This window comes from Choristoneura fumiferana, chromosome Z (assembly GCF_025370935.1).
Source record: "Choristoneura fumiferana chromosome Z, NRCan_CFum_1, whole genome shotgun sequence".
In the NCBI taxonomy this organism is placed as follows: Eukaryota; Metazoa; Arthropoda; class Insecta; order Lepidoptera; family Tortricidae; genus Choristoneura; species Choristoneura fumiferana.
Genome location: NC_133472.1, coordinates 37,142,743 through 37,168,018, shown reverse-complemented (window position 1 = coordinate 37,168,018; position 25,276 = coordinate 37,142,743). Strand labels below are relative to the sequence as shown.

The following is a 25,276-nucleotide window of genomic DNA, read 5'->3' as shown; positions in this document are numbered from 1 at the left end:
TTTAACTTAAAATGTATGTATCTATGTATGTGCGGGTCAAATTTTGCAAGTTAAATTTGACCCATTTCCCATTTTACGATGAAGCTGAAAATTTGCATACATGTGTAAATTGGATGACAAATGCAATATTATTATGACATGGAGCTGATCTGATGATGGAGCTGGAAGGTGAGGTGGCCATGGTAACTCTGTAATAAAACGACGCAACCCCGTCGAGTTCAGGTTCATTTAATTTGCCTTGACGAGAACTTTGATGCTAGATGGTATTTCGGGTCTGATGATGGAGTCAGAGGATGGTCAAAAATAATTAAAAATTTAAATTTTATTAAAATAATCTAAAAAAGGAAGCGTTGAAGCGTAAACCAAAATTTAAATTAAATAGCACAGTGCTCTAAACATACGAGTTAGCTTCATTATACTATTCTATATAATTTATATTCGTTATAAAAACTATATAGATAATCAATAATAATAATATTAATATACCTTGGTAAGTACGTGTAGTCGCCATCAGATATTGAGGAAAATCTATTCCTCAGAGATAGCTAATTATCTCCGAGGAATAAATTTTCCTCGCAGATAACTGTTAAAAAAAAACAGTAATTTGAAAGGAAAATTAAATCCTTAGTGATAACTAGTTATCACCGAGTAAAAATAAAATTGGATTATGTGTCCGAAAGTCTGGTTGTTCTTTTTGCAATAGCGTAAAATGTATGAGTCGTTGAAGAGGTCAAAGCACGGTGGGTCAGTGAAAAGTAAACATTAATAAAACATGAGCGGTGGTGGTAAATCGAAGCAAGGCGTGACGGTACGTCGATAAGGGTCGGTGCGAGGCAGCGATGATCCTCGGAGGATGCGGCGATGCTGCGAGAGGACGGCCGGGCCGCGGTCGATAGCGCAGCGCGCAGGCGCCGCCGCCGGGCTCCGCGCTCGCTCCGGCACGCCGCCGCCAGTCCGCCGGCACCTGACACGCGGCCGGCACCCGGAGCCGCCCGGTGCCCACCTTCTAACATGCACACGACTCATCCGGGCAGCGTGCAAAACTTCGGTCTTATAATGGCTATAGTTTTCGCCTATCTGCCGCATGCGGACCAAGCCGCGTGAGTATCAAACGATCGCGAAATTGTTTAAAGCACGTATTGCTTCGAAGTGTCAGTTGTATGATGTAATTTATTTATATGCAATCTGACATTTATTAAAGGTCCTGTGTTAAAGCCTGTATGAAATGGTTTTTTTCGGAACATGAGGTTAGTCTTAACGTATTCTTGATAAGGCACGGTCTATGCACAAACCACAGTGATTTTATGTTTACGCGTTAGTGAAGCCATAGGCTCAAAGTTGGCAAAGCCTCGTCCCACTACTTATTTGTTTGTAATTGTTTTATGTTTCAAGGCAAACTCTATTATGAAACAGTGTGCTGCTGCTGAAGGGTTAACTGTCGCACTAAGAAACCCCAATCAATTGTTTAATGAATTATCAACTCGTTCCGCTGTCGTATGTTTTTGCATGGAGATTTGCCAAATGAATTACCGATAATATCAATTGACGTCTCTTAGTGCGAGAGTTAGTTGTTGCAATCATAATATACTGAGCGGCACAAAATTTGGCCCACTCTACATACAAAATTACCTATTACTGCATACAATTGAGGGCCAGATTTTTTGCCGCTCAGTACCACCTTTCGTATGCCTAAAAAAATTTGCGCCAAATTTAAAGACTATATTTTTTTCGGTCCCTAAAATTACAACAAAAGTAGAATGCAGATTTCATTCAGCATACGAGATGTTAATGGATTGGTAGATACCAAAGAGAAGAGAAGAGGTAGAGATCTATGGATTTTTCAAACTGATTGAAAAATAAATATTTGGTAAATTATTATTTGCAGTTCGTATTGGTATTTGAAATATTGGAATTGAAAGCTTTGCGAGCGTTATTTACATGTTGGATGTTAGTTTTTATTTTTATTACTTTGTAGGTTTCATTATATTGCTATAACGACTAGATACAATTTTAAGGTGACGTCTGAATCGAAAAATTTCGTTCAAAGTCTATGTGTGTGTGTGTGTGTGTGTGTGTGTGTGTGTGTGTGTGTGTCAGTGCTATGTTGTCATTGGTGCCTGTTTGTTAGGAAGTCTCTATTGTGGTACAGTCAAGGAATTTAATTCATGGCCCACCATGGAACCTTTTCAAAGGAAAGGTCATTACGACTTTCCTTGTTAATTAATGCGATGTCACTATGACGTTTACTGTGAAATGTTCCATGGTGGCTAATGAATTATACTCCTTGACCGTACGAGCAACCAAAAACGTTAGATTATTATAAATATCGTGCGGCTCTCCAGCCCTTGTTTTACAATACTGCTGATTGCCTACCCTTAATGCAATCATTAACAAGATCATCATTATCGTCATCATATCAGACGTTGACGACTTACTTAGGACGTCCACTGTTGGACATAGGCCTCCCTCGTATACCTAACAAGATAAGAAATGGTTTTTAAGTAATCAGAGGTAAAAGATAGGCCGGGACACTAAGTATTTTATTTGTTACTTTGATAAATTGCCAACATAAATAACATGAATGAGTTGCTTATGCTACCTACTAATACGATAAATGTGAAAGTTTGTGAGAATCAGCATTCGTGTGTTTGTGGCTCTTTCACGGTAAAATGACAGACCGGATTTACTTGAAGTTTGGCATACATACAGTTAGATAGATCCCTTGCTGCTGTAGCCTACGTTTATCCCAATTTTCCCACATGATCGGAATAAAGTTCCGAAATGTCAAACGCTAAGAGTGCATGCATAGTCAATGAAGACTACGATGTCACTAATAGAAATTTCCGCGGGAATTTTGCGATATCCCGGAATTTCAATTTGAATGCAAAATCTAATGTATAACGCGAGCGAAGCTGGGTGTTAAGTCTAGTTTATGAACAATGTAATGTATAAAACATGCAGCATGCAATATACGACAGTTTTTTGAGGAGGTTTAAATTAATAAGTGTTATCCGGTCTGTAAAAAAACAATTGTTTTCGACGCTACGGTGATACGATTCGCTCTTGGCCAGTTTATCAACTTATTTAACTTATAAACCACTATACTATGAAATCAGGACATCTTGTCTGGTATTAGCTCTGTACAGTCACCTTCAATAACATCGGAGCTGTCTAAATCCTTAAAAATATCTGAACAACTTACACGATTGCAAATGCGGTCGTGTTTAGATATTTTTGACCACATACACACGGCGCTCGTATTACATAGTTACACGATGGTGACTAACTACGTTTCTCTATATTGATAGATGAGACAAAGTAATAATGTACATTACTGCAGAGGCCATGAAGTAAGGGATTGACGGACGACCGAGTCGTAAACGAGGCCGGATAAAACGAGTCCAGCAATCCCTGTTCTGGCCGAGGTTTGTATAGTGCTTTTTAACCGACTTCAAAAAAGGAGGAGGTTCTATGTTCAAACGTTTGTATTTTTTTTATGTATGTTCACCGATAACTCGGCCAATTATGGACCGATTTTCAAAATTCTTTTTTTATGCGAAAGAGTATTCTTGTGAGGTGGTCCATTGTCACCAAGTTAAGATCTGATGATGGGCTCTTAGGGTAATCGAGGGCAAACCTCAAATTTTATAGGCACACCTATGGCGATTTAGGCATTTTTAGCATTAAGATAAGCATTTATATTCAGAAAGTATCATTTGGTAAACTGGACCTGATGAAGAAGACCGTAGATGACCATTGGAACTCGTCAAAGCTAAGTAATTCTCGCTCGTCATGAGACAAACCGAAACGATCATTATTAATATACCTAGATAAGCGACAAAGAAGGAGCTTTAAGTTAATGATTCTTTCGAACTGATCTGATACTGAAGCCGGGAAGGTAGGCAACGGAACTCTGTTATAAAACAACGTAACTAAGCCGTGTTTGGGCTTCATGGAATCGTTGTGAGATGTACTTTGGCTACAAACCACTAAAAAGTGAGAAATAAAGAAAATTTTTAACAAAAAAGTAAAGCCGACTCCAAAAAAATAAAAAAATAACAAAAAATGGAACCGCCTACCATCGACATCGAGACCTACCAGTCTTACCAACAGTATAAATGTGAAAGTAACTCTGTCTGTCTGTTGAACGCTGAACTGATTTCGATGAAATTTGGTATGGACATAGTTTATGATTCTGAAAAGAACATACTAACCCCCTCCCCCCTCTTTTCATACATCCGTCAAATTACATAGTTACCCCCTTATTCATAAACGACAATCAAACCTATTTTAGTTAAAATGCCGCTAAAATTCGTTTGTCCTTATCTGTCACTTCGACATTTGTATTTGTTAGAAAGGGACAAAGCATTTGTTAGTTAACATAGGCTTGTTAAGTTTTATGAATAAGGGGGAAAGAAATTATTCGCAGACGAAGTCGCGCGAAACAAATCAGATTGTGCATTGTATATAAATTAATTTCATAACGTTAACTTAATCGCTGGCGAGAATTGCTGCTGCTGTGTCACAGCGAGGTGGTTCAGGCAGCCAATAAAACTACTGACGCATGAATTATTTACTACATCTTCACTCTTTTTCTTTTTCTTCTTCTTTACTTTTTCTTCTTTCTTGAAGATACTAGTAGCTGGCATCACATCTGCAATCCTCTGGTGTGATCAGTGTACAATTACCAGCATTCATATTTGACACATCAAAGCGTGCATAAATAAGAATAAGAAGAATACATTTATTTATAAACCATCATTGAAAATATGTAGGTACATTCGTATTGTGAGATATCCGGCCGGCCCCAAACTAGGCAGAAGCCTGTACCTCGGGCCAATATCTGATACGACACTATTTCCAGGGCCAGTAGGAAGTGTCAGATTTTTCACGCTCCGCTGTTGCAGACATTAATGCAGGGACAGGAGTGATGGTGCTCATTCACTCACTACCATGTAATCCAGATAATCGTTTGCCTCCCTATTTCATAAATAAAAATAATAATAAAAATATCGCTGCCGAGTTAATAACGCCCGGTCCGTAGCTCCCAGACGAATCCCAGTATTACATTCAGCTCCTTCCAGATTCTGGTAAACTACACTATAAACTAGGTTAAGGACTCACTCCCGTTGGGTCAGCATCTGATGTAATAAATATAAAATAAGGTGGTTCGGCTAGTGCAGCTCTATCGTTTTGAGCTAGGTTATATATTCCCGATTTAAATTGCCACTTATGGGTGGTATAAAATTTGATTTATCAAAAAATTAACTTTTAATAATATTAATTATTTACTATGTTGCTATGACTTATTTACTATTTTCGGTATAATCACTATGTTATTTTAGGCTGACTTTTCTTTTTTATGTGGGTGTTCTAAGATACTCATATGATGTGAGAGTGGACAGCAGTGCTCTTAAATTAAAACAAAAACTTTGCTCATCTGCGACCTTATGATAGCTACGTTTATGCAAGCAATTACTTTTAGATATTTTTTTTACTGCCAGCTAGAACATGGCGGTCAAGGGTGAACTCAGGTATTAACCTTGAACTGATCCGCCCGAGTGACCCGGCTAACCCAATAAATTAAATAACTAAGAGATTCCCCGTACCTATACGCTCAGCCCGTTTGCACCAATTTCTGATAACATTCTTCACAACAACCGTGGTCCTTCTAATCTAGCACACGCAGTTAATCGAAAACACCAAATAAATTAACATGTTGAAAATTTGTGCTGAATTTAAATACGAGAAGGCTACAGCAGTAATGAAATTTTAACCACTAGGTTAAAATTGTATTGGACTGGTGTTGCACCAATATATGTACCGATTTTCCTACATTCGAATGGTATTTTCTAGTAATAAATATGATTTCAATAATCAGTACCTACTCACCCGGTACCTACGTGTAAGTAAGTAAATAAAAGGAACAACTGTGAACTACGCTAATGTCCGTAACTATTTTTTTTAATTCCATTTCGTTTAAACTATAAAGTTATTCAAGAATCATTATGGTTATCCCACAAAGTAATTAAGATTGAATTCATCCTTGGTTGGTTACAAATTTCTAAAAAGATATGATGTAAAAAGTTTACATGACTTGAATTAAATCAATTGGAATAAGAAAACATATTTTATCTACATGCATATCATAACTTCCCTATTATATGTTCAGAAACGACTATCAAATGGCCTTTATTAAGAAACCTGGTATCTGCGGGTGCATCTTAATGTTCACATTAAAGTACAGTGCATCTTAATGTTTACATTAAAGTATCGGTAATACTTTTTTTAACAATGCATATCTGTACATATTGTAGAAAACTTATGACATGCATGTAGATAATAATTATTATTATTATAAATAAAACTTTAGTTTTTTATTATCTGTTTTATTTAAGCTTTGGTAGGTACTTCAAACTAGTTATCAATAACACTAACTTAAAAATACAGGCCATATCTGAACATATTATAGAAAACTTATGATATGCATGTAGATAAAGTTATGTATGCGGCTATACATAATTAGGCATTATGCACCAGCCACATAAATAACTATTAAATCATGCGTATCCGACGGTCCGAGGGTCACCAACGGTGCTGGCAGAAAATCAGCGGTGGTGTGTTTATTATAAAGCTTTAGCATTATGCTGAACCAGTGTCCGATTCACAACCGTAATGACACATACAATCCTTCGTACTGTCTATTTGTACTTAATGCTATTCTTGTGTCTTGTGTTGTCAATAAATGTATTTTCTTTCTTTCACATGTTGGAACGTTACTCAGAATTCATTTTTAATAGTAATCCAAATCCATCCAAAGATGATGCAGACTAGACGGTTCTAAAGGCCTCTCAAACTAACTAGATTTTTCTGCTGCTGACGAGAGCCCTCAATAATGCACGCTGTCTCGGCGGAGTGAAACTGCAAAATTTTCAACGGTTGGTTACTACAGCATAGGCCCATAAAAGAACAAACTCAGAACGCTACGGTAATTTTTAAAATCCAAGTCAACCAATCCGGTTGGGTTGCGCATTCGGATCGGATTCGCTTCAAATCCAAATCATAGACATATTGATCCATTGTTCAAATCCTTTTAGATAGCCTAAGGTCTTATTGTAAAATTCTACCAGTAAATAGGTATTTGGTGGAAATGTGATTTACGTGTCTTCACGGCAAATCTTGCCACGAGCAGGTATTTTTTTTATAATTATTTTAGTAGGTAGCCTTTTGAAAAAAAAAACTGGTGTTTCAGAATGTAACTTGCCGGTCATTGATATGGTGTGAGTAGCGTGAGTTGCACCATGTGACTATAACGATAAAATATCTTGGCTCAGCTTGCAGTAATTTTCTAAACCGGAAATTTGACAGGTGATTTGACATTAGTAGTTTGTACAACTAGAGCATAAAACGAGCCATTTTACCCGAGGCGTTCACATATAGCCACCCGAGCCGGTACGGCGAGGGTGGATAGACACGTCGAGGAGAAAATGGGTTTAATGCTCGAGTTTTACACTCTATTTTTCACTTCGATGGCGAGGAAGTGAAATAGCAACAGTGGAAACAATGATTCACTGATGTACCTTTTATTTTTTATGCATTATTATAATAATTCCATTATTTTAATGTTACTGATTTATTATGATTGATTTGATTGATTTTTAGTTTGATACAAATTAAAAATTATTCAACAAATATATAGAAACTTTTTTGTTTGTGGCTGTTGACACCAGATTACCTTGGTCTTGAGTTGGTATTAGACGAAGATTTTATTTTATGCACTAGAGCTTAAAAAGTCATTTTATGTCGCCTAGATACAGCATAAACACGAACTTTACGAGCATGAGAAGTGAAAATAGTAAGGTAAACGTCCGAGTGCTCGACACGCTAATGCCCAATAGATGACACCCTTCTGTCACATCCATTGCTAATGACAATATAAAATGAAAGATGGCAACTATTGTCACAGAGACGAGCACTCGTACGTTTACCTTATACTTAGTAACTTTCTCACGCTTAGCGTGAGTTGCATCAAGTTTATATAACGAGCTAGAGATTATCTAAGCTAAAATAACGCGTCCCTCAATTAAATCAGTTGATATTATTAAATAAATTATACCTATTAAATCAGTTGATAGACAGTTGATAGGTAGTCACCTAATTAGACAGCAAATCTTACAATAACCGCCTGAGTCTAACGGGGAACTAAAATGACCAATAACAATAACATTTTCACCTCAGCACCTCAAACAGGTAGTTTTTGCTATGAGAAATCAGTGAGCAAAATCGCATTTTGCACACCCCGTGAGACAAAGTAATTTTTTTTAAAATGCTGAGTACAGTGTTGGGTCTACTCACTGAATTCCAAATATTTGAACTTCACTTAGATCTGTCACTATCACTTCAACACGAAAAAAGCGAGAGATAGGATCAAATGTGGATTCGATTTGTAGCATTCGAACATGGCGGATGTAGACGATATCTAATTTTGATATTTCTGCTTCTTTGGCTAGTTGAAGTATAATTCTATATTGCTCTCGTGTCTGACATTTTTTAATGCGCAAGTGGTCTCCGCGTGGTTTCTGGAATTTTGCTATCAAGTTGCAAAAACTACAATCACCGTACAACGTGAATAAGAAGAATATATTTATCTTTAATTTAACTGACATTGGCGCAAGCCTTATGGCCGCCATTAAGAGGAATTAATTAATGATCAAATGTGTTGATTACAATCTTAAATTAAATTATGGTATTAAAAATATATCGATACCTAATAAATTACATGACAACGAAATATTTTCAAAATGTAAATTATCCCGATCTTTTAATAAAGTATGCAACTTCGTTGCATTAATGCCGCTTCTCTTGTTTTTTTTTATAAAGAATTCCGTATACTGCCTCTACAGTTGGAAGACCCCAGGGGGATTGCAGAACACCAGGGGGATTGCAGATGCGTTGCCAACCTAGAGGCCTAAGGGATATGTGATGAATATTATGTCAAAATAAATTGCTTTCTTCCTCTATTGGTACTTGGTACTCCTAGAATCCTAGATCAAGAGCATAGCAACTGTAAATATAGATAATCCACCATTTTAATTTAGATGTTCTAGAAATTGAATGAAGTCTAAATGAAAATGGGGTACAGATGTACAGAAGTTTACTGAAGCTAAAATGGCATTGATCACTTTTTTTACAAAGTGGTCTAATTCCAAAACCATTTCCAATACCATTTCCATTAGGAATAGGTTTGTTTAATCATTTTATAAAATTTCAGTAAAAAAATACTACTTGAACGTGTGTATATATTTGAAAAATATCGTTTGTCCTTTGTTTGACTTTAATTGTAAATAAACGTTATACCTATAACTAAACCGCCTATTAAATAATTGTGACGGGGCAAAGATAAACTTACTTTTTAAAGCCGTGGCGTCTATGTTTAGCTATAATTCCGTTAACTTCTAAATAGGGTAATAAATTTAAAACTAAACTAAAACCAAAATCCTTCGAATAGGTGTCTTAAAGTCGCCTATTTTATGAAAAAAAATATAAAATTAAAAATGGTTTTTTTGAGACCAATGCCAGATCATTATAAACTTTTCCGACAAAAACGATGGCAAAACATTATTCACTAGATTTATTATTTTGAGTTGATCTAATTTTGTTCTAGGAATGCGATATCTGATCCAAATGTGGATGGATCTCTGTATTTTGGGATTTCTGTTGCTTTGGCTTTTATCTAAACATTACCAGAAGGTTAGCATTTTCTTCTCCCGTATGTTCTATTTCGTATGTAGCTACTTATCGAAGTGCAGTTGGACAAAGTTTTGTCTCTGTGGGGCTTTCACTCATATGATTGGGGCACGTTTCGGCAGTAGAAACAGGTTTGCGCAGTGTGCTTTTATAACTCCTTTAGCCACTTCCCAAGGTCAATAAATGTTCGTGCTGTCTTACTGTTACTAGGGCTTTAGATATCACTTCACTTGCTTTGTTGATCTCCGTCGATCATGGCATGGCGTACTTAATGAATTCGATAGCTTAATAAAACTTATTGAAACATTGTAATAACTAGATGATATCAAAGTAGAGTTAGAGAAGGAAGTTGACTAACGCAAGCATTTTTGTAGCTTTATTTAGCCTTCAGCTAACTTGCTTTACTTGGCTCACTTTAAGTTCAAACATATGATTTTTTTAGATTATATATTTAGCTACTTAAAAGTAACTATAATATTAAAAAAATTAAGCCGGTTAAAAATATTTCACAGTGGAATATAGAACCTCTTTTTTTAAAGACGGTTTATAATGATAATTCTTAACAAGTCGTCATTAAGAACCTTGAGCAGTGTTTCAGAGCATACTCGCCAACAGCCCTCTTATCGAGAGCCTCTCCGCTGCCCCTGAGGCTCTTCGCTCTAGAGCAATTATAACAAACCCTTAGCATTGATTGATTTAGATTTGCAATCCTAATATTCTTTTTAACCGTCATCTTACTAACCGTCATCATCATTATCATCATCGTCATCAGCAGCAGCCGCCTATAACAGTCTAGGCTGGACATAGGCCTCTCCCATGCAATATTTTGCATAAAAATTTCCACTATACAAAGTAGATATCTGTGCACAGGTATTATTTTACTTAAAAAGAGGCACCACGCACCAGCGGTGATGAAATATGTTCCCTCAAGAAATTGTATTAATGATTTTTATTATTCATTTATTTATAGGAACACTTTGTGTTTACTTATGAGTAACAAATTGCTTAAAATAAAAACATATTGTTGACATTACACAACAGTGACAGATATCTCGACTGGGTAACTTCTGCAGGAAAACATCGAATTATTTTTAACATTAATTAAGGCAATTTAGGTATAAGTACAATCTGATTATAATATAAACATAAAGTTACACTAGGTACGTTTGCCGAGACGCGGTCTCCACTCAAATTCGTATACTCCACCAATTGTCGGTTCTTCGGCAGATTTGGCCAGCCCACTGTTACTTCAACTTGTTTATTGTCTTAGTTATGTCGATGACATTAGGTCTGTGTCGGATAGCCTCGTTGCAGATTCTAAATTTAACATAAGCTGTTTGCTGTATGTATAGATATAGGTATGTTGTATTACTAGGAAAAGTTGAAAGAAATAAATGCGAATTTTGAAAGAAATAATCGACAGAATAAGCGAAATATTGCTAGATGGTGTAAGTACCGTGAAGTCTGAGTCTATCTGACGTTACAATCTTGCTTATGATTAGCTCATTCTGTTATTAAACCAATCATAAACGTGACGCAAATGTCAAAGTTGGCAAACCGACCTTACGATACTAGCTCCAACTACAAAGCCTGTCACAGAAAGAAACCCTCGTTGGAAATATTTATATCCCATTCCGGCCAAGTGTAAGTCGGAGTCGGACTAGCGCAGCAAGAGTTGCGTAGGTACAAATTTGTAGATAACTTTGAATATTCAGTATCAGCAAAACTCTGCTGCTAAGCAAAATTTACGCATTCTGGGATCAATTTTTATAGACGAAAAATAATATGATATAGATTTCACAGACAGATGGATTGACAGACAGGCGGACAATAAAGTGATCCTTCAAAAATGAATGATATTTTAGTATATAGATGTCATTATTGCGAATGGAATCAGTTTCATTCTGTACATACAATTATGTAAAGAGAAGCAAAACTTGTAAAACGCGGTCAGAATACTGCACCAACCATAGTGTTGGCGTGCTGTGCCTATTGAATAAATGAACGCTTCGTTGGGATTGGCTAGGTATATTGCTGCGGGAATTCTAAAAGTATAAAAATGTGTCTAACTTTGGAGCCAAATTGGGGTAAGGTCAAGGTCAGCAGTTTGCTGGGCCAGGCTGTTACGGTGACCGAGCTCAAGTTTAAAACCTAGGCTTAGCTGATGTAGTGACTATTAAAACAATCTAGAAGTTACTCAAGTAATCAAGCATAAATATAGTCTAAAATTAATACAACGAATACTGATCGTCCAATTTTGAATTTACCATTGTTTTATCTTATCTGTCACTAATATAGTACAGTCGAGTGTACTATATTTAATTGCTAGTGTAACGCTTGAAATTTGCCCCGCACTTTTATTTTGAAGTAAGTACAGTGTACGAGTACCGTGCACAAGTTAGTGCCATTTTACTGTCACTTTGTAAATCAGCGGTTGATTCGATTTGTAGCATTCGAAGATGGCGGATGTAGACAATATCTAATTTTGCTATTTCTGTTTCTTTGGCTAGTTGAAGTATAATTTTGATAGTGTTTTATGCGGCGATTAACCTTAACAGTGAACAGTGATCCCAAAATCCTATATTGTTCTCGTGTCTAACATTTTTTTAATATGCAAGTGGTCTCCACGTGGTTTCTGGAATCTTAATATCAAGTTGCAAAAACTACAATTACCGTACAACGTCCCTCTCAAAGAGAGTTTACCTTGACACTGGCGAAATTGTCCTATTAATTAGGACAGAAAAGCCATATTTTAAAAGAGAAGAAGAAGAAATCAGCGGTTATCCTTTTCATGTGATAAAATCATGTTAGTTATTAAAATTATGGTTGCATTTTAGTTATTAAAAATGGTCCAAATTAAGACCATTATAGAGTGACTTTAAGACTACTGGAAACATGCACGTACCAACCCCCATGTACGTAGGTACGAGCAATTGATTAAAAAGAATATTAATGTCTTCTTGACAATAGATCTGAATTTTGTATCCGTTTCATTTGTAATATTTATTGGAATTTAATTACAAAAAAACGTATGCAATTTCCCAGAAAGGACTTTTTGGTTTTAGCCAGTCTTTAAGATGGAACTTTAAGCTTCCCTGTGTTTCTAGTAGCCTTCGGCTATTTGACGTTAGTGGGAAAATCACATACGTTCTTCCTAACATACATGATTATTTCAAAAACATAAAGCGACAGCAGGGTTAAGATACCTGTTTCCTTAATAAAAGATCTTAAAGATTCGCTTGTCTTCAAATTATAAATTGCTCTAATTGCTCTCTTTTGTAAGATAAAAATTTACTCAATGTCTGCAGCCGGGGATCCCATAAAATAAGGCCGTATTTTCCAAACTGCAAAAGCAGCAGAGCTCAATCTACCCGCGATTGCTGTGACGTGAGGTCTCCACTGTAGTTTAGAATCGAGCGTTATTTCTAAAAATACTGTTGATTTTACAAATTCAATAGTTTGACCATATAACTTTATATTAGAAACTGAATTCGCTTTGTATTGCCTTTTGTAAGCTCGTTCGGATTTCCCCAAGAGTCACAAAGCCTCTATAAACTGGACTGCCGAGAGCATTAGCGCTGTTGCTTTCTAATAATAACTTTTAAGTAAAAACATATTTTGGCGTTTTAAAGATAAAAGTATTTTTTATTTATTTGTATTAGTACTTTTTTTGTTGTTTTAGTATTTGTAGGTCCTACGACTAGGTACTTTAATTTATTTTCAAATTATGAAAGGTATACGGATATCCGACACATAAATAATGTTATTATGTGGGATTCTGCGAAGAAAGCAACTTTTTGAAAGGAAAATTAAAAGAAGACTTTATGGGAACGTTCTAAATGGATATGATTAAAACTAATTTGTTCCACATATATTAATTATAATGTCACAAGAAATAAAAACGAAAGTCACAGAAGAAAGAAATAGAAAGTCACATAAAAGCGTACTATGGCAAGCGAAACAATATGCTATAAAAGCTTAGCAAAAGCAACAGCGTTCTACCATAGTTAAACAACAACTAAGGCGCCCAAGCAAACCGACAGTTATACAAGTCGCGTAGTAAAGTACCAGTAAACCGTTAGGTCGAGCGGCGCGCGAGCGCGGCGTCCTACATCGACAGAGGTAAATTCGCAACTCACTGTCCAAACCGAAAACACACGAAGGCGCGCTCGGCTCCCGCGCGCGGCGGCTACCGATGTTTGCCGAACGTAAGAACCGGTCGAACAGCTGCGCGCGCGCATCGCACCGAGCGGCTTACTTAATATAAATACTAACGTTATTGTAGGCGGCCCACACTACAATTGTGCTACAGTAAATAGGGTCCGTCTACAAAACACAACAAAAACAATAATAAAATACAATTACAACAATACACAAATAAGGTCGCCACAAGTTTATTAAAATTAAATATACCTAGAACCAGTTGATAGCAAATGAAAACGATTAAGGGGTAGTTCTAGTAGCGTTTCAACCGCTGTCTGTTTCCCGTTGCAAATATCAAGGAAATACCCGAGAGTTAGCATAAAATATTAACGAATTGAAATTGTATACTAAGCACACTGTTTAAAAAGAAACCGCTCGGTATCGCTCATTTCTTCAACATCTGTGACAGGATACCTGCTAACTGATAGCGGTTAAGAGGCTAGTTAGAACTATATACCCTAATAAGTATAAATTATAAATCTGAGGGCGGTATTAAGATTTTCCCCATTCTTTTCTTTGTTACAGAGGCACGGGAGGTGGTGGAATGTTCGGCGATGTCAATATTTCCGCCATTTTGGATTCTCTAAGCGTCAGCTACGACAAGAGAGTGAGGCCGAACTATGGAGGTAAGAAAAATAAATGTTTAAAACAAATATCACTGCCGTGTGGTCTAGCATGGGTTTTTAAGGTTTACCATAACAAAAGCAAATTAATAATATCTTGTATCGACGAGTAAAACGTACAATCACCCGGTAGGAAGAGATCTATATGTAGCATTGTTTACTAATGCTCGTCAGTTTATTTTGGATGAGGTCTGTTTTTTTTTAAATTAATTATGTTAGCGATCGCAGCTGAACGAGTGCCATTGAATAGCATTTAGCCATTACCTACCCTGCCTACTTATACTATTGGCTTGTTTCGAATACAATATTGCCTCAAAGAATTTTAAATAAATACTTATCGTAAAAAAAATTCGGCAACAATAGTTGCATGTGCTATATTCTTTGTGAATCTTTTTGAATTCCATTTTCGGCATTGGATTATTGAATACCAGATTTACGCACAGTCCAGTTACTAATATTATGGCATGCTTGTAGTGCCACAGTTGCACAGGAAAGCACAAGGGTAACTCAACCGATGTAATTTCAGGACCACCCGTGGATGTGGGAGTCACCATGTACGTGCTCTCCATCAGCTCCTTATCTGAAGTGAAAATGGTATTAAATACTGTAAAAGTGCTTAAAGTAGTTCGTCATTTATAGTTAGTGTGACAAATGACGTAAGCAGCGTATAGGGTTAAAGCTCGGTGGAGCGAGGGCTGAGGTCTACGGCAGAACTCAGCGCGCGTTCCGTCGTGTTCCTCCGGCGACAGCTCTCTATCTGGTTTGGTTTTCACGGGCGACTCACTATTGGACTTGATTGCAGGTCCGCCAGTGCAGGTGGGCGTCACCATGTATGTGCTCTCTATCGGCTCCGTCTCCGAAGTGCTCATGGTACTCGCCACTGTCAACTCACGCTTGTCTCGGTCGCTCCGGCGGCAGCCGCGGCGGCCGAGCAGCCCCAGACACGAGGCTGCGAGCATGCGGTTTTAGAGCCGACTTCCTGGAGTGCGATGCACCATTTTTAGTTTTTGGTACCAAATTAACTGTATTATGTGTCATTATTTTCAGCGATGGTTTGCGCCCACAATTCATGATCGACGTCAGCAGAAGGCATATGCCAGAAAGTTGTAGGAGAATTTCATAAACATTTCCATAATACTTAGACCCTTTTTTTAAGCATCTTGACACAAGGATAATAAATGGCACAATAGCTTCTTAAATCAGTACAAAAAACCAGTACAATATTTGTTGATTTAAGAATGAAACGTTGAATTACTTAATGAAAATTATATACTTATTCACTTATTAATCAAATTTTGGTTTACTCTTTGGTACTTACGGAATAATATAAATAGTTTCTGTTTGGCTTCAGGTACAAAATAAAATGTCAATATGCCAAAAGATAAGATCGAAATTACGAACCCATGTATTTATAGGTTCATAACTATGATGCTTGTGATTGTAGAACAATCCTACATGTATTAAAAAATAACAATGGTGCGTCCGTCCAGGAAGATCAAAGTTTCAGTCCAAAAATATACCTACTTAAGATGGAATTTGCTGAAAAACATTACTACAAGCAAAACAGGACCAAATTGTGCTCCATATTATTGTTTTGAGCTTTTTATGTTTTTTGTATATCTTCTGTGTAAGTACCTATAAATTTCTCATGTACCATACTGTGTCTAATATAATTAAAATAATTATGTACACGTGCTATTTAATAAATTATTCCAAGAGCTCTTACCTACTTCATTTGAATGATTTTTTTTTCTAATGTTGACAACTAAATTTCAAACGATATTACAGTACAGTGTGGTTGAAGTAGTAGTTTTTTATTTTATTTTATGTTATATCTATTTGCTTTTTGAATATTACCTCTATTTATATTATTATGGTGACGTGATACTTACTATACCTCTCGGTACTAGATGGATGTCGTGATGTGATTTGTGTGATATTTAATATGTTAAGACCCTGTTTTCATGATGCCTACTTCGTACCTGGACTTATCCTTGTTGGTTCCAAATGAAACTGTCAAAGTGACACCAGGGTATGTGACCCCATGTGGAAACCAAATCAAGGGGACTGCCTGAACTCACTACTGGACGTGATTTTATGTGGACCTGAGATTAAGAGTAGCAAGCCATGTAAAGCCAACTCTATAAGTAGCGGCATGCTCGAAAAACGTACATGAGCAACCCTTTTAATTATCCATGCGTCAAAGAAATTACAACGCTTCTGCAAGTAAGCATTGCGTTTAGTTAGCCTATAATACCTATACGAAATGCTCATACATGCTTGATAATGTCGAGCCTGCAATTACGTAGCTGGCTGGATTGGCATTTTTAAAACAAAGAATAACCTGTGCTATCTGTGGCTTTTTAAGATCCTAAATAATTAACCAAATTTAATAACATTCCGCTTATAAAGTTCGCGAGAACTTAACCAGCGAACCAAATTCAGGGCCTAAGACAACACAACACTCAAGATACACGGAAATGTGTACTGTGTGTACGTTTAATGTGTGTACTCTTTGGCGCTAAAAGCGGTAGGACGGATTATAATGGCACATAGCATTATAAATTATAAACAAAAGATGCTTTTTATCTCAGTAAACTGCAAAGTTACTGCGGGATAGCGATTCCGTTCCAGCTTTTGGTCACAATCAGAATGGAAACAATAAATCAAAACGATTACGATGATGATGATAAACTACTATACATACGCAGGCGCAGTAAAGTTTTTTAATGTTCTAAAGTCCTAAACTTTGAAGAAAATATTACATTAATCTACTTAATTAAAATCACTTGGGCACGTTTACTGACGTGGTATTTTACTCGTAAATAGGTACCTATAAATTTCAATTTAATTAAAGTCCCTCCTGTATCACCTGTATCACTGGTTCACAGTCGGTTTCTTCACAAAGATCTAAAACAATTAGGTACTAAAGTGCAAATTAGCATTACTGCTCGAAGATCAATTGATAATTTGCAACTACATAGTTAGCTCTGCGTAAAGTGACTTGCAAGTTTTTCTCGCATATTTAAAAGCACATTAAAGGAAGGCCATAGGTACACATAAGCTGCCCCTATATAGACTCAAGAGTTTTCACTTTTAAAAATATTTGTCCCATTCCAGGATTTTACATTGGACTTCTATTTTCGTCAATTTTGGACTGACCCGAGGCTCGCCTACAAGAAACGCCCTGGCGTTGAAACGCTTTCCGTTGGATCAGAATTCATAAGAAACATTTGGGTACCCGATACGTTCTTCGTCAATGAGAAGCAGTCTTATTTTCACATCGCTACGACGAGTAACGAATTTATTCGCATACATCACTCTGGGTCTATCACGAGGAGCATTAGGTAAACTATGTAGTAAAATTAATGACCTAATGTGATAGATAGTGTTTTTGTCAGTTTGCTGCATTACGTTTTTGTTGCAGGCTGACCATCACGGCGTCCTGTCCTATGGATCTGCAATATTTTCCAATGGATCGTCAATTATGCAATATTGAAATAGAGAGTTGTGAGTGAATTTGTACCATATCGCTTACGTTTGTTAACCTTATTTCTTTCCGTACGTATCTACGTACTACAATTTTGAACCAGTCTTAATAACTCATTGTACAAGTATGTGTATGGCTTGAATTTTTATCCATTGTACATATTCTTACCTACCTCATATTTATTTATAGCAGAATAAAGTTAACATAAAAATTAGTGATCTTACTGCTTAATTTTGTTGGTTTTTGTTGAATGTTGGTTACTACTTCCTTGAAGTGAAAAAGTTCCTTTTTACATCAAAAGCCCAGTGCGATGGGTGCTTACTTTCAAATTTGTGCATGGTACAGTCGGCTACACCATGCGAGACATCCGATACAAATGGAACGAGGGGCCCAACTCGGTGGGCGTGTCCAGCGAGGTGTCGCTGCCGCAGTTCAAGGTGCTCGGGCATCGCCAGCGAGCCATGGAGATCTCCCTTACTACAGGTATCGCGGGAGACTTACCCGAAACTAACAAGTGAAAAGACCACTACCTAAAACACTGGACAGAAACAGTCACGAATCTTTTCACGTCCTGCTTTTGTATCATTGCACAAAAAGAGTGGTGTGGCTGTATATTAGTCATATTCGCACCTTTGAAATTAAACTGAAACAATTCGAAACATTCACATTTCCCAAATAAACTTTAAATAAAACGCAATATGATTGAATTTTAAAATAAGAAAATTTCGAAATTATTTCAGTTTAATTCCCAGGTCAAACCCCATAAGTCGAATTATTTGACTGTTGAAAAAAAAAACTCTATAAAACACGCTAACTTAAAACTCCTCCGATACATTAAGTCGACTTAAAGGGTTTGGTCACGCACACACCTCTCTCTTATCTATCGTATTTATTTTTTACCTTATTCAAGTCAAATGTTTATTCTATCGCAATTTGTAGTAAAGAAAACCCTAATCCTGGTTTGCAGTTTAACCTGAATTCAGTTTGACAGTACCATGCTTTTAACTAAAACCAGATTTATTGCACCGCCAGGCGGCATAAGGACTTTTAATTTTTTTTTATTAGCTTTAAATCTCTGTCTGCGATTTTTTTTTCAAATTATAGGTAACTATACTTTGGACTCATAAAAATAAAAGTAAACAGTAAATTATTCTTCTTGTCTTGTCCACAATGCCTATTCAACCACAGAAGTTTGGGTTCCTATCCTTTGTCAAATATCCTTTGACAAATGATATACCTAGTATAAGATTTGTTTTTTGGAATCTTTTGTATTTTTTATTTCAATTCCAAATTATTACTTTTACGGTCACCCGTAAAACCTAAATTGAAAATACAAACTGAAATATAGATGCACAGAATTTTTTTTCTGTGCGTGCATCTATATTTCAGTTTGTATTTTCAATACCTAGTATAGACTATACGTATACATACATATACTATTTACACTATTACTACTAAGTACTACAGGTTTGTGAGGTTGTACGGGGTACTCTCTGGACCTACTGAACTGATTTATATGAAATTCGGTATACAGATAGTTTTAATCCCGGGGAAGGACACAGCATACATTTTAATCCCGGAAAATTGCATAGTTCCCGCGGGATAGCGATAAACGAATTCTACACGGACGGAGTCGCGAGCTAGAGCTAGTAATAAATAAGTAGGGCAAACGATTTGGACAGGCTGAGTATCTCTACTCTATGGACTTATTAAAAAAAAATATTTTTCGATTTTTGAGCTCATTGGCGTACACACAGTTTACTTATGTACGGTCGAACAAATTGAATCATGACTATTCATGATCATGACCCAGGGTGGAACCTTTTAATAATCAATTTCACTATGATTTCCTTGTCAAAGGTATGAGATGTCAACATGACATTAGTAGCACAAAGGTTCACCCTGGGTCATGATTCAATTTGTTCGACTGTACAGTATCTGCATTAATATCTGCCACAGTGGAGCATGCAAAAATATCTGACACGTTATACCGGCGCCCTAGAAATAGAGCCATTATCCCAGCCTATATACGTCCCACTGCTGGGCACAGGCCACCGCTCACAATGAGAGGGCTTGGGCCGTAGTTCCCACACGGGCCCAGTGCGGATTGGGAACTTCACACACACCATTGAATTGCTTCGCAGGTTTGTGCAGGTTTCCTCACGATGTTTTCCTTCACCGTAAAGCTCGTGGTAAATTTAAAATGTAATTTCGCAAATGAGTTTAGAAAAACTCGGAGGTGCGAGCCGTGGTTTGAGCCCACGATTCACGGCTTGAGAGGCCAGAGGTCAAACCACTCAGCCACCACGGCTCTGTAACTCTGTAACCAACCAGGGATGAATTAAAGAAAACGAAGAAATAGAGCCATACCAGATATTTATGCACACTCTGTTGTGTCAGATATTGATATTGATGCCGGTGCTTGTACGTATGCCGTTGCTCGTCTTCTAGTAATCGTTGTGCCCGAGTGTCACGCTAGTTTTATATCGAAACAGGAAACTATTCTCGGTTGGCGTGCGAGATCCAGTTCGTGCGGTCGATGGGCTACTACCTGATCCAGATCTACATCCCGTCGGGGCTGATCGTGATAATCTCGTGGGTGTCATTCTGGCTGAACCGCAACGCCACGCCGGCGCGCGTGTCGCTCGGCGTCACCACCGTGCTCACCATGACCACGCTCATGTCGTCCACCAACGCGGCGCTGCCCAAGATCTCCTACGTCAAGTCCATCGACGTCTACCTCGGCACCTGCTTCGTCATGGTTTTTGCCAGTCTCTTAGGTACAAAATAAAAAAAATATATGGATATAATAACTAACAGCTCCATGTGACACCTACGTACACTTTTTACTAAGGAGTGATATCACGGGCTTTCACTCCCAAACTTTGACGAGCCTCATCATTGTAATGTTTTGTTTGATTAACAAAAGAAAAAGCTGTGTCCAATATTTTCTCCTAATCTATAGATTTTTTTCACTCAGAAATCTATCCAATAGTAATGGTTAAGAAAAACCGGCCAAGTGCGAGTCGGACTCGCGAACTGCGGGTTTTGTACAAATTTGTAGATGTCTACAACTATATAGTGCTTGCTGAGCCCCTCTCCTAAGCAAAACACAGTGTGGTTGGGGGTTCATAGACATCTTTAACCCTTTAACCGTCATTGTCTGAATTATAAGACAAAAATTATTCAGCTCATTTCGCCGCAGTCTTATAATTAAGTCAAAATGTCATATAGTTTCGGTGTAGGTGGCGATACGGGCACGTACGAATGAAAACGTATTGGCGGTTAAAAGGTCAAAGTGAACAGACTCCTTCTAGGCAAACGTGTACCATCTTAGGCATCACCTTCGCCTTCCAACAAGCGAGATTGAGGCCAAACGTAAGCCTATTTTTATAAAAAAAAAGTTACTGACACAAGCAGATAGAGTGGTTAAAAACCGACCAAGTGAGTTACGGACTTGCCCACCGAGAGCTCTGTACAAGTTTGGAAGTGTCAGAATACCGAAGCGCTCGTTATCTTTCAAGGCTCCATAAAATCCATATCTATGTATAAAATTGAATGTTATTATAGCAAAGCCAAGCGCTCCTAAGCTAGACGCGTAGACAGTCAACGAAGTGATCTTATAATGGTTCCTTTTTTTCCCTTTTAAGCTACGGAACCCTAAAAACCACCTAATTTGCCATGTTCTCTAACGTTCTCTTTTTTTTAAACTAGCTTATAATGGTGTCTCACTGCAGGGAAAAGCCTCCACTTTCTTATAACCAAATTAAAAAACAAAAACCGATTAGAGTCTAATCTACTTTATATTTTTATAAACCTTTACAGAGTACGCTACGGTCGGCTACATGGCAAAGAGGATACAGATGAGGAAGCAGCGATTCACAGCTGCTCAGAAACTGCAAACCGATGGCAAGAAGCCACAGCCTGACGGCTTGCCTGGTCCATCTGGGCCGGAGCCGGTGCCGCCGCCGCGGGGGATCCCGCTGAACAGACCACCGTCTAGCCGCTCATCGGTAACATTGAATCAATTGTTAATTGTCTATTGAATCAGGCGAGCCGCCTCTCCGCTGCGGGATTCCTAACAAATCACACAAACCCAACCGTCACCCTCACCACCACCACACTACGCTGACGCAATTCGAACTCAACCAGAGTTCATCCTCAGAGCAACACAACCATACACCATGCTACCAGCAACCATCTTATCTGATCTGATGTGATCTGGTAGCATGGCGAACGGCTGACGCAACGTCTCAGTGCAGTGTGGTGGTGGTGATAGTTGGATTTGTGTGATATGTGTGTGGTCTTGCATATACGTAGGGTTGCGCGGGAGTAAAGTAATTATTTTTAGTTCAATATTAATGATTCGTCCTGTTCTTGGACGAACCTCATAGGCAATTTCGATCGTAATATTTCCACTTTGCGCGTACAGGAAGTAAGATTCAAAGTCCACGACCCTAAAGCGTACTCCAAAGGAAGCACTCATGAGAACACAGTCAACGTGGTTCGTTCGGCTGTGCCTCCTCCACCTCCACCGCACGCCGACGAGGAACCTACTCCGCCTCATGTTCTGAAAGCCGCTAAGGTACTAAAATTACACATAGGTACATTTACAAAATGTTTTGCTGAACTAATTGGGGCAGACTAAACTTGGTCCAATTTAATCACCAAAAGACACAAGTAGGTATGCATGTTTTCCGCTCAAAAGGATCCCTTTGTTGTATCGCCTCGTTTTGAGGGCAAATCACTTGAGGTCAAGCCGACTATTGGGATTCTGGGAGTCGACATTTCGAGTGACGTACAGTTTCGTGGTCATTTGGAGGGCAAAGCTAGACTAGCTTCAAAGAAACTGGGGGTACTGAATAGAGCAACGCAGTACTACACGCCGACCCGTCGCCTATAGCTTTTTAAAGCACAGGTTAGGCCGCTTATGGAGTACTGTTCCCATCCACATATCAGCCCAGTATCAGCTTCTTCCATTTGACCGCATCCAATGTAGGGCTGCTAGATTTGTCGGCAACCGGACACTACTCGTATCTCACCGGCTTGATCCTATGGCAATGCGGAGGGATGTTGCATCACTCTGTATCTTGTATCATGGGGTGTTCAGATGAATTATTCGGATTATTGCATGCAGCTAGGTTTCACTACCGTACTTCGCACAGGCGTCAGTAATTTCATCTTCACCACCTTGATGATTGGTAAGCTAGCACCGTCCGCTTTAAGTGATTTTTTTTTCCACGCACGACTAAAATATAGAAACAGCTTCCTGGGACAGTGTTTTCGGAGCGGTACAGCTTAGGGATCTTTAAAAAACGAGCCTATCAGTCTCTCAAAGGGCCGGCAACGTACCTGTGATACCCCTCGTGTTGGCAGGTGTCCATGGGCGGCGGTGATTGCTTCCCATCAGGTAACCCGCATGCTCTTTGCCCCCTGTTATATAAAAAACTAATATCGCAAATTTTCCTGGTAAAATTGCTTTGAACGCCTTAAGGTGCTGATAAACTTGAGCTTTCACTTGTAACAGAATATCAAACAATGAACAGAGCCTACCCAGCATAGAGCCAAACGGCTACGAAAATTTACACGATCATTGTAGAAAATGCTTTATACGTTATGCCAATCCAATTTATGGAAAGTGTAAATAAACCGATTTCATCAAAATTCTTGTATAAACACCCACTGGATCGAAACAATAACACATTTATCTAATATCGTGTCTTTTAACTAGACGTCTAATCACTTTATTTACCAAAATTCACATGATTTCAATATTTAACTTTCATTTGAAAACTTTCGTCAAAATCTGACGTTATTTCTTGAATGAAACTCGTGTATAATCTGTAATTAGTAGCATAGACTAGCGTAGAGATGGTGGAAAATTTGACATTTTAATAATCGATTAATACTCGATTGAATAAGCGATTATTATTTATTTACCTCAAAATTAATAAATAGTTACTGCTTTTATAATTGAGTAAACAGTCTTTGGAATTAAATCAAGTATTGTAAATAATATAATAGACAAAAATACTTTGATCTATTCAATTAATAATTAATGCCGCCAGTGTGTTGGGGTCTATGCCGCAGGAGGGCCTTTTACATGGTGTTTTCTTTTTATTGTTAGGTATATTTATGTAGATTTATTTTGTTTCCTCATTGGTGTATCTTGTGCTGTGAATAAATGATATATAGGTTAACTTCTAGAAAGAAATCGATTTACTGAACAGATTAATTATTTTGCAATAGGTTCTAGGTTTTCACATCATTAAGGGGCTGTTTCACCGTCCATTGATTAGTGTTAACTGACGGTTAAATGTGACGCCGTCTCCGTCTATTCGAACAAAACAACTAGAGAATGCATCACATTTAACCGTCAGTTAACACTAATCAATGGATGGTGAAACAGCCCCTAAATGTCTGTGGTCAAGTTAATGGCGTCTTTGTTTACCCTTTCTGTAAATTGGATCGCTAAAAATGACATTATTGTTTGACACATGCTGAGTAAAAAGTTCGAAGCAAACTTTCCGTTGTTTCGCTTGAAGGCTCGCTAAAACGCTACTGTTCATTTTGTGAGCTCTTACCTTGGCTAGAATTCTCATTACAAGTAAAAGCTTAAGTAAGTTTAGCAGCTTTTTGAAACGAGATGACGAATATTTGCAGGGCATCAGTAAAATACTGGGCACTACCCCCTCGGACATCGACAAGTATTCGCGCATCGTATTTCCCGTGTGCTTCGTGTGCTTCAACCTCATGTACTGGATCATTTATCTGCACGTCTCCGACGTCGTGGCCGACGATCTGGTACTGCTGGGCGAGGAACACTAATAACGAGAATTTATTAAATTTTATTAAATAATCAATATATTTGCCTGTCATACGATACGAGTATGTTCGTAGTATGCGATCTCATTCGCCAACATATTAGGCATTGTCTTAATAGAACGCTAATGCGCGAACATTATAGGTTCGCGCGAACTTTACTCGTAGGTACGAACGCGCGAACGCGAACGCGTTGAACTTGAATAGGTGTCCTAACTGACAATCGCACGACGCGTTCGCGCGACTCAAATGTTTGTAAATCTATTCGCGCGAACTTAGTTCGTACGAACGCGCGATCAAACACATTGCATTCGAATAGGTGTCCTAATTGAAAATCGCGCGATTTTGCGTCGGCGGGGCACCTCGCTCGCTCGCTCGCTCGCGTCGTCAA

General features: G+C 37.9%; 1 protein-coding gene across 1 annotated transcript; it reads left to right on the top strand.

Moving 5' to 3' along the window:
* The first annotated feature begins 970 nt into the window (after positions 1-970).
* On the top strand, positions 971-25,276 carry LOC141436232 (gamma-aminobutyric acid receptor subunit beta-like). Its single transcript, XM_074099127.1, has 10 exons — positions 971-1,100; positions 14,476-14,576; positions 15,100-15,167; positions 17,694-17,920; positions 18,001-18,083; positions 18,409-18,546; positions 20,559-20,843; positions 21,889-22,076; positions 22,496-22,648; positions 24,727-25,276. Exons 1-10 carry the CDS (start codon positions 1,012-1,014, stop codon positions 24,889-24,891), a joined length of 1,497 nt encoding a protein of 498 aa, XP_073955228.1. The 5' UTR covers positions 971-1,011; the 3' UTR covers positions 24,892-25,276.